We start from the raw sequence: 11,019 nt of genomic DNA, 5'->3' as shown, positions 1-11,019 counted from the left end.
GAGGAGCACCATGCTGGAACACCAGGGAGGCCAGGGCAAGACACAGCCTTGGCACTGGTAGTGACACAAGGCCAGGTGGCTAACCAGGGGCCCCGAAGGGAGAGCCTGCAGGGGTAGTCACTGTTTGGACACTGCAACTCAGTGCCATGATCTATAAAGTTCATGCTTGAGAACCGTGCAACTGAGTCATAAGAAAATTGCTGGGCCCGGGAGGTGGCTCAGCTGGAAGAGATGCTGGCCCCCAAGCCTTACACATGCACTAAGACCCACACCTCTCCCAGCCTCCTCCCACCCGATATGATAAAAGGAAAAAAATTGGAAAACCCATCATGGTTTAAATTCATGACTGTTGGGCCGTGTTCAGGGCAATCCTGGGTGCATGTGGCCTATGGCTGTGTGTTGTACACATCTGGTAGGCTGTGCTGAGAGTTGATGCTCTTGGGGTGATCAGAAAGACTGCAGTGCAGGCTCCCGGGACACTGAAGGCTACCAGCCATGGGCCCCAAGAGCAGAGGGTGTCAGGGTAGTCCTTCAGCGAGATCGGTGAGGACTGGATTCTCTGGCCTGCCCAAGGACAGCTCTTTGGAGGAACAAGAGCACAGATAAGTGAATGGTGTACAAGTCAAAGTGAAAAAGTCATCTTTACTCCCAGAAGTGTGTGTGTGATGGGACACGGGATGGATGGATGGCACGATTGGGCCAAGGTGGACCCGAAAGCTGGGGATGAGAAGCTATGGGGTGGGATGTGGTCGGGCCAGCCATGTGGCACATCCCTGAGCTGTTACACGGGGGTACAAACCGAGAGAGAGAGAGAGAGAGAGAGAGAGAGAGAGAGAGAGAGAGAGAGAGAGAGAGAGAGAGAGCCACACCCTGGAGCAGAGATGGGTGTGTTAGGGAATAAGCTGACATGGAGGATGGAGGTGAGGACTTCCGGGGGAAGGCTTTGCAGGGGTGGTCAGCAGGGCCATCTGTCTGCACAGACTGCCACAGGTGGGGGGGCGGCTAGCCTGAGCTGGAGCTGCACACGGTTTTCCCAGGCTTGTCTGGCATTCTGGGGGTGCTGACTGAACAACCGCTGGTTGTGAGGGTTGGACGCCTCTTCAGTTCTTCAAGGTCAAGCAGCTTGCAAGTCCACCAGCAAAACTTTCAAAATAATGTTGTGTCAGCTCTTTGGGAACTTCACACTCTCCTCTCCACACTCACTTCCCTCCCCAACAGACTGTGTTTTCTTCCCGTCAAGTCCATGTGTGTTGCTCGTCCACCACCCTTGGGAGTGGGCGGAGCCATTAAAGAAGATGGACCCTCCCTCTTCTTTAGCTACTAAGATGCCAGTAGCTCAATGGAGTGTTCAGATTTTTGCCAGCTTCTCCCTTCTCACGCTGGGGTTTTGTCTGGCTTGACCCTCTACAGGTTCTGGGCACGCTGTTACAACCGCCACTGGGTTCATTTGTGCAAGTGCTCCCCTGGGCCTGGAAAACACCAGTTCCTTGAAGTTTTCCACCACACCTGCCTCTTACAAGCGTTCCATTCCCGCTTGCAAAGACCCTGTAGGCCCCCAAACACTGAAGGCTAATGTCAATACTCCTGGTAACCCGGTCACGCTTGACAGTAGTACCACACTTGAACCACAGAGCATGGGAAAATCAAACTGGTACTTTCCTGAAAGCTTCACCCCTGTTGACTAGCTTTCATAGCGCCACCAGGTAGGGATGCTAGTTGGGAGGAGCGTAAGCACCTGGCTGCGAACTCCATCATCAGCAACAACTGGCCTGGCAAATGTGTGTGTGCATATACATACATACATATATGCATATACATATATACATACATATATACATATATACATATACATACACACACACACACATATATCATGGGAGTAACCAGCTGCTTTCTGATCAGCTCTAAGGGCCAACCCATGAGGTAGGACCCATGTCCGGCACTGCTAATGGTGCCAAGAACATGTGGCTAGATAGGTCCCAGGTCCCAGAGGAGAGAACCTACTATTCTGCTAAAATCAGTTGGTTTTTTCCCCGTCAGACAGGGTTTCTCTGTGTAGCCTTGGCTGTCCTGGAACTTGCTCTGTAGACCAGGCTGGCCTGGAACTCACAAAGATCCACCTGCCTCTGCCTCCCAAGTTCTAGGATTAAAGGTGTGTGCCGCCACCACCTGGCCAAATCAGTGGTTTTTTAACCTTTGTAATTCTATGACCTTTCAACACAGTTCCTCATGTTATAGTGACCCCCAACCACCCAATTATCATTGCTAATTCATTTTGCTACTAAAATGAATCATAACGTAAGTATCTGTGTTTTCCAATGGTCTTAGTGACCCCTGGGAAAGGACAACAGTCAAGAACCACTGTGCTAATAGACATAGTATCAAAGTGCCTCCTAACGGCTTGCTGCTATACCCATAGATTGGAATATCGCTACACCTACCTGCATCCGGGCAGCGGTTTCTTGCAGCAAAAGTGCTCAGAGAGGCCAGGACCCTGGGATCCTTTGGAGCTGACAGTTCAGTTGTACACTGCCTAATATCGCTAGGAACTGAAAGCAGGCTCTCTGAGCTGCAAGTGTTCTTAACTGCTGAGCCATCTCTCCTGTCCCACCCCCCTCAGAACTTTTAGTAAGGTTGTTGACCAAGTAGGGTAGCGAGGTAGGGGTGATGAGACGAAGATCAGGATGGGCCAGGAGGACGAGCTTAAAGAGACGCTTAGCCAAACCTCAAATGCTGTTGGAAGCAGAAAAACATCAGCAAAGGGGCGGGAGGAGCACTGAAGAGATGGGTCAGTGGCTGCTCTTCCAGAGAACCTGGGTTCAAATTCCCAGCACCCACATGGAGGCTCACAACCACCTGTCCCTGCAGTCCTAGTAGATCCAACGCCCTTCAATCCTCTGAGGATACCAGGCACGTGGTGCTAGATCTGCTCGCTGGGACATTTTGGGCTGAGGAAATGGGAGACGAGGGTGACCGTCAGCTAGCTCAGAATTGCCCCCAAACCCAGAACCACAATGCAGCCTGGGCTAAAGGAATCCCTCCCCACTTTCTCCAGGGGCAGCAGAACCGGGGGCCAGCTTTGCAGCTCATTACCGTGTCAGGGCTGCCAGAGCCCAGCAGGATGCAGCAACTCTCAGCAGTTGTACAGTGGAAGTGTGGACAGCTGAATTCCAGATTGACAGGGGCTGATACAGGATGCTCTGGAGAACAGTCTGTGGCCTCATCTACTGAGATGGCAGGCTCCTCATTGCCCCCTGAAGTAGGCTTCCTAAGGGTGTCTATAATAGATTCCAGAAAGGCTTGTCTGCACGGTACCTCATGTCACAAAGTAATCCTGGTTCAAGGTGAGATGGGGGAAATAAAGAGCTTACACAGAATTTGAGTGCAAAAAATAAATATAAAATTTATTAAAACACCCACAATATTTTAAAGATGCCAGGAGTAATACAGTTCACAAACCCAGTTGTTTGTGTAAATTATAATAAAATACAAATCAAAAAAGGATACATACTTGCAATTTCTAGGCACCCTAAATTAAATTTACTGAAACACTGGGGGAGAAGGAAAGGGGAAGGAAGGCGGTAGCTCAGGAGACAAACCAATAAACTGGAAGGAAAATATTAACAAAAGGTAAAAATTATACAAAATAAAATTATCAGCATAAATTTACTGTACTAAGATATCTACAGTTTAATAATACACATCCTATTGCCTTGAGACACTGCAAAAACCTACCATTCATCCATCAACCCCAGATAAACTTCATTTCAAGTAGCCACAGTTTACAAAGTCAAGACGGAATATTCAAGTATGGTTGTTAAGTTCACCTCCATTGGAAGCCAGGTAACCAAACAGGAATTCAAAGAGATAAGAAATAAAACACATCCAAAAGCTACAAGGGTTCTTGATCAAGTCTAAAGCATTAGTATGCTGTGAGACAGCCGGTCCTTGCTTCTTTAAACACAAGAAAAATCAATGACATCACTCTTGTCTGTCTTCCCCCCTCAAAAGAAAAAAAAAACCCAAACCCCAAAACAAAACAACTATCGGAATCAAGAAAATTTGGGATGTCCAGATGAGCCAATTAGTATCTGAAGTCCCCATATGAAGAGTGAGGGTCCCCCCTGAATGCGGGCAGTCAGAGCGAGGAGAGCGTGAACGACACCCTACAGAAAGCATCCCTGATATCAAAACAGAAGCGACCGAGGAGCAGGATGAACAACTCGTCAATCCTTAGCCACAGAGCCCAGAACTCGGCTTCTGTGCTGAGGGCTCCACTTTGCCCTCTCAGGCGGCACTGCGCACGCTACGCGCACGTGGGTGGAAGTGGGGCTGTGAGCCTGGGTTGGGTATGCACCTCCAATGTGTTATCTTGGTCCAGGGTATATGGTGAAGAAGTAGGCCTGGTAGGACAGCAGATAAAACAGTGGTGCTGTGGAAGTTTTCAAATGACAGCAACCACGACAGAAAGCTCGATGAGACGGGCAGAGGAGATTCACATTCTAGTCACAAGCAAAACCTAAGAGAAGGAAAACAAAATCCAGCCACACTCCTTCCTCTAGGCACTCTGCCATGTTACTGCTTAAGAGTGAGCCAAGATAATGACCCCAGGTGTGTCAAGGTCAAGGGAGATGCCCAGGGGAACCACCTGTGAGCATCATACCCTCATGGACTCTAAGTTGTCACAATGTCCTGTTTTTGAGGTATTAAAAAAAAAACTGTGACAGTGGATGACGTTCTTAAAATTTAATCAGCTTATGTGGACACAAGGAGTTTAGCACCAACTAAAAGCGGCCCTGGTGGCATCGAGGGACAACGAAAGCACCTGCCTTTAGTCTGAGCACCAGGAGCTACCAGTGAGTGGCAAGAAATCAAAGGCTTGCCCATCCCGTCCCTGCCGGGGCCAGGTGAAGGCACTCCCCCTGGACCACGGCCTGTCCCCTTTAGGATTAGCACCTGGGCCACAGGAGAATCCCTGCCATACTACAAGAGGCAGGGGCCCTGACTCTCCTTCCTCAGAGCCACACCCCCTCCTGATCTTGCCTGAGAAGATAGCACAAACCCACAGTGCCCACCCAGACAGGCAGGCCACTGCTGTCCTTGCAAGAAGCTAGCTGCCTTTTCCATGTGCCGAGCTTTGGCCACCACGGGGGCGGGGGGGGGGGGGGGACGACAACAACAACAAAAACAAACCCAGAACACTGCTCGGAGCAGACACAGCGCGGTAAACGGAGGTCTAGGAAGACAGCACCAAAAGAGAAGGGAAGAAAAGCCCAGACGAAGCCCACCTTGTTTTTGGTTGGTTGTGGTTTCAAACGTTGATAGCACCTCAGGGAGAGACAAGATCAGGGACAGTCACATTGAAACACCATAGCACCGTGTATTAGACTATTTCAGTTCATAAAAATGCTTCCAAGTCCAGAAAACACACTTCAGTAACAAAAGGAAAGAGATCGGTTGAGGCACATCAGGGATATATCAGTTTTCCACCAGCTTGGCCTTGCTTTGACATCTTGAGGCAGTCAACAAAGTCTCCTCGCTCAGTGACACTGGGCTTCTGGCTACTGTCAACCACGCTCACAGATCCGCTATGAGGCAACAGAGCTCTACTACTTCTGACCTTGCTGTCTAGCATTCTACAACCCCTAGGGTCTGCAGAGGACTGCTTCCTAACGCAGCAGGAGGGAGGCCCGGAAAAGGCAAAGCAGCACCCAGGAGAGCTGGGGGTGGGCTGCTTAGGCCCCACTAAAAACCAGACTTCAAACTCCCCCCATCAATCCATGTGACCTCCCCCCCCCTCCCCCAGTGGCACTGACAGGGCGGTTTCTCCAGCTAGCACCAGTTACTTTGTGAGAACCTGCTGCAAAATTATTTTTATTCTAAAAGATCTCTTGGGATAGGACTTCAAAAGTCCTCTCGCACACAGCAGGCAAGGAGAACAAAAACAAAGGAAAGGAAAGGAAGCAGAGGTGGTGTGGGCTGTGGCCACGGGCGGCAGCACACTAGGAGCGGCCGATCATCTCCCTGCTATCAGGGTACCCTTAAATCTCGCTCATGCTGTCAGGTTCTTGAGTTGCAATGGCTTTTTTTTTTTTTTTAATTTTTCTTTCCTCTTCTCGTGATAAAAAAATGTCTTGTCAATCATCTTCAGGACTTAAAAAAATGATAGTGCCAGTAAAAAATAAAAATTTTGATTTTTCTCTTTAAGAAGCCTTCAGCAGCAAGGGGTGGGGGGTATAGAAGTGTGCATAGTTACGTCTTAAATACACATCTAAAGCATGCTCATTTCAATGACAGGTTTGAGGTAGGTTATACATGTAGTGTGTGAAAATCAGCAGGGCTCAAGCACTGCCGCAGCACGGCGCCCTCAGGCAGTGCTCGCTAGGACCTGAACGGTCAACACAGAACACCTCTCGCCTCACCTCACAGCAGCCTGCTTCCTGGCCTAGAGCTTATGAACCAAGGCTGTGCAGGTTTGGGGGATGGGATGGGCACCACATGCTTTTTCAGCTGGTACTGGTTTCTCTGTTCATCTAATGGCTTTGCTACCAGAGGGTGAGGAGGGTTGGAGCATACTGAATACACGTCAGAGATCCACACACTGCCAACGTCAGAGTCATCTGGGCCACACTCGGGACCTTGCAAGCCAACAGCCAACCTGGGGCTTCCGTGGGCCGTATACACGGTCACATTCTCCAAATGCTTTTCAAAATATCATATTTTAAGATTATTTAAAATGAAGTTTTTCAAGGCACCCCCCGCATCTACCTAAGCACGGAGTCAGATGAGACCTGCGTAAAAGTACTGATGCGATTAAGCAAAATAGCATTTAAAGGACCCAACTCTCCCTCAAAACTAGAAAATTAGCATGCGCCTTAAAGACTCTGACACCTTGAGCTTGTCAGACAGAGGGCCAGAGGCTTGCCTATAAATCTGAATCTGAGGAATTCTAAGTCCTGACAAGCTCTTGGGTTATTTATTTCAAAAGCAATAATATTTCATTTTTTTGTCCTGTAAAATAATTGTGACTTTACAGAATATGGTAAAGGTGGATTGACAAAGCACAGTAAATATTCAGCTACTATTTACAGTTTCTCCCACAATTCCATGTTAAAATGTACTTTTTATTCTCTTCAAGTTGCTGTTTAAATCTAGGCAAAAGTGCTTTAAAAAAATCTTTCACTATTTACAGTTAAAACCAGACCACAAAAATGCTCAGGACACCTGTTAGCCACTCTCTGCCAGTGCTCCCGAAGGGCTCCAGGCAACACAAGGCCGCTGGGCTCTCAGCTCTGGCACAAGGCACCACGAAGCTCGGGACTCAGACTTGCCTTCAGCATTGTCATGGGATTGCTACGCTCAGCTTATGAAGACCGAACCTGGCTAGACCTACTCGCTGACTGCCGTCTCGGGGCTTGGCTGCCACTCTGTGTGTGTCCCGATGATGAAGGCCCCCCACTCACCACACGCGTCCACACGAGCAGCCTGTTAACATGGCTAATGGCATCGGGGGCAAAAAAACGAACACGCCATGAAGTCTGACTCCTCCAGACAAGTGCCGCTTCCACCTGTCAGGCCCAACCTCTCTCAGCAATGTCACGGAAATTAAAGCACCAACATTCTCATTCTCAAAGAACCAAATCAATGCACCAGGATTTTAGAGTGGGCGTGTGACATGGGAGGTAAGAAAAGGGAGGAGGGAAAAGAGAAAGATCCAATGGAGAACTGGCCCCCTCGAAGGAGGAAAAGCATAGCAACCTGTTGAAAACGCCTGACCCTTGCACTTTAAATGAAGTGTAGGCCACGCCCTGTGAAGGCTGGGAGGACTGCACCATTGTCCCTTGTGAAGATCCAGGAATAAGGATGACGTGTGACCTGCCATCACACTGGCTTGCTGAGCTCTGGCAGGATGCTACCTGCCCTGAGAGTCAGAAAAGTCCCAGCGCAATACTACAGCACCAGGCTCCAGCACCGCACAGCACCGCAGAGCACCACATAGCATGCTGGCTCTTCACAGCTTGGATTTCAACTTCTTGTTTTTAAAGATACAGTAGCCCTTTTTCAGTATCAACAAACTTTGGGGCGATTTTTTTTAAAAAAAATTGCCACTAAGCTTCCTTCAGCCCAGTACTGACTGGCTTTATCACTAAGATGGAACAGGGCTCCTAGGAGCTCTCAACTCCTGCTCCAGCGTGAGGTGCTGCCTAGCGACCCGGGACATCGTATGACTTGATAAATAACGGACAGAGAGGATTCAGTGTGGAGACTAGCGAGCTTGCAACTGTCTACTTCCAACCTGGTTTCCAGGGACGTCGAACACCAGCATCTCCAGGCCAGGCCCCCAGATGTCTATCTACAGCTTCTCCCACTCCACAGAGGGGAACAGGGTGGTCCCCAAAGGCTCCCCAGCCTGTGGGAAGGAGGGCTAGACCAGGGCTACATGCTAACCTTGGTTTGTTGGGGGCAGATGGCTGGGAGAACCTGCAGCTCCCAGGAGGCCAGGCTCACCAGGCAGGAAGCGCTGCTGGCCTTTCCCGCCCATCTGTAGCCATCACTATTGTTGCTTTTTTTAAAAATCCAATAAATACACATTTTTAAATGGAATTTAAAACTACGCTCCTTTGTGAAAGGACACTATAAATTTTCTTTCCATTATTGTGATATACAAGGATAAAAATTTAAAAACAAAGAAAATAAAAGCCCCTCAAAACAAGGGGGAAAAATAAAACAATGTGGAGATATAAATATTAAGATCACGAAAAAAAAAAAAATCACCCGACAGCCGTAGTTTCTTCTTCAAAGTGCTGGGGAAGTAGGAGAGGAGGGGCGGGTCAGTTTCTGAGGTTTGGACCATAAATACATATATATGATAGGCATATCCATATATGTAGATATAGAGAGACTTCTGCACCCCCAACCCGCCCCCGGGCATGAGGGCAAAAGCACCACAGAGGCAGCTCGGGCCGGGCCCGACGCTGAGGTACGCTGGCTCCCGGCACCTAGATCCAGCGGCTGTAGGGGCCAGTGACCTTTGTGTAGGCGTAAGAGGACACGGTGACCGCCGAGTCTGTGGGCATGGCCATCGCCTGCCGGGTGGGGACAGCCCCCTTCTTTTCTTTGTGCTGGGGCTCAGCTGCCATAGCAGCCCCCCATTTGCGCTTCTTCCCGTAGAGCTTGGCCTCCTGCTGGCCCAGACCCAGGCGTGCGGCCTCCTCTTGCCGCTGCCGCGCCCGCTCCGCCAGCTGCTTCATCTTGGCCTCCCAGAGTGCCAGGCCGTGGTTGGGCTGGTTGAGGTTCTTGTGCTGGTAGAAGACCAGCGAGATGCGGGTGGGGTGGCAACGGTTGGGTTTTTTGAGTGGCGTGGTGGCATGTAGCTCCCGCCGGGCACACTCGATGAGGATGGAGCAATGGGCAGGGGCCACAGCCACGCCACCGATGTTCTCATCCAGGAAGTTGTGTTCGCTGTCTGACCACAGCTCTTCCTCTTCCTCTTCCACTCCCAGGCCACTTTTCTCTTCCTTCAGCACCCCCTTGCTGGGGGGCTCCTCCTCCGCGGTCCCCTCCTCCAGAGCGAAGGGTTCCCATAGCTTCTCTTCTGACTTCAGGGCCCCAAAGAGCTTCTCGCCAGAGCCCAGGGGCATGCCAAAGGCTTGCCAGGCTTTGTCCAGCTGGTTGGCGCCCGGTGTGGGAACCCTTCCTTCCTCTACTTTCACAGGGGTCCACAGCTTGTCTTGGAACCCAGGACTACCTTTCAGAGCAGAGTTGAAGTCACCCGTTCCCATCCCCCATGGCTTCTCAGTCAGGCTGGGACCAGTCAAGGCCGAGGTGCCGTTCCCAAACTTGCAAGGGCTCCATGGCTTGCCTCGGAGCCGTCCTCCGGGGTGGGGGGCCGACTGCTGACCATCACCCGTGAACAGTCCCCACTGGCTTTCCGGGAAGTGTGAAGAGGTGAGACAGCCGGCCCCAAAGGAATTGAGCTTGTCGGGAACAATGGTGGGGCTGTCCCCAGAGGAGAACACCCCCCAGCTGCCACCCACACTGTTAGTCCTCTTGGGGGACATGCTTGGGCCTCCTGAGTACTGTCCCCACAGATGACTGGGTCCCCCATTCTGAGACGCCTCGGGCAAGGGTGTTCTGCCGATCTTACTGGAGTCTCTGGGTACAGGCTCAGCCTGGGTCAGAGGGTCTACTGGCTCTTGCTTGATGGATCTGTTGTAGCAACTGGGGCTCTGAGCAAAGGGAGAGGGGTCCCTGGATGCTGCTGGGTGGAGCTGGGAGACCTTGGGTAGCAGATATTCCTTGGGGCCCGGGTAAGCAGGCTGCTGGTGGTGCGGGGCATGGTGGCGGGTGTCTGTGGGGACAGCCTGGCCTGGCAGCTCGGCAAACTCAGCACCACCGTAGGCCGGGTTCAGGCTGTTGTGTAGAGCATGGAGGTCTGGCTTCTTCTCAAAGCTGCCTCCGCCGCCCCCGTGCCCCCAGGCGCCGGGGCCCAGGAACTGGGAGGGGAAGACAGGGCTGCTAGATGGAAAGCCGTAGTAGCCGAAGGAGGGGAGCGTGTACTTGGAGTGGAAGCCGTTGACGGAGGCCAGGCCAGGCTGCGCGTAGCGGGAGTGGTAGGAATACACACTGCTCATGCTGTAGGGGTCGGAGGGCCGGCAGCTGCCCAGCACCGAGTAGCTCTCCACCACCGCGTTGCCGCTGTACTTGAAGGAGCTGAAGTGGTTCTGGGGCTCCACCTTGAGGGAGGGTTTCAGACTTGGCTGGGACAATCCACCCTTCAGAGACAGGCCTGGGGAAGGCAGGAGGCAAGGAGGAACGACACGGTCTAAGTGTAGAGTTCAGGGGATGGAGCCTCCTTCCCTGTCTGAGAGGCGCAGGATGGACGAGGCGCTGAGATGAGCTCCCTGGGCATCCCACGCGGCGCGCAGAGAGCCCGTCTCCCCTCTGCCACCACTTACTGTCTGACCCCAGAAAACGCCTCGGTTCCAACGGAAGCTCTTCTTCCCCAAGTGTGGGGAA

At 51.4% G+C, this 11,019-nt stretch overlaps 1 protein-coding gene across 10 annotated transcripts in view; it reads right to left on the bottom strand.

Annotated features, from left to right (window-relative positions):
- Nucleotides 1-3,377: 3,377 nt before the first annotated feature.
- The window catches only part of TET3 (tet methylcytosine dioxygenase 3), a 100,896-nt gene continuing 93,254 nt past the window's right edge, over nt 3,378-11,019 (bottom strand). For all 10 annotated transcript variants that reach the window (XM_084765269.1, XM_084765268.1, XM_084765273.1 and 7 more), the window contains one exon: nt 3,378-10,789. In XM_084765269.1, coding sequence (XP_084621395.1) covers nt 9,000-10,789 — 1,790 coding nt within the window. In that variant the 3' untranslated portion in view covers nt 3,378-8,999. The remainder of the gene's footprint in view (nt 10,790-11,019) is intronic.

The sequence above is a fragment of the Acomys minous genome (genome assembly GCF_964271855.1).
Source record: "Acomys minous genome assembly, chromosome: 17".
Taxonomy (NCBI): domain Eukaryota; kingdom Metazoa; phylum Chordata; class Mammalia; order Rodentia; family Muridae; genus Acomys; species Acomys minous.
The sequence above is the reverse complement of the archived record's forward strand: the minus strand, read 5'-3'. Positions and strand labels throughout refer to the sequence as shown.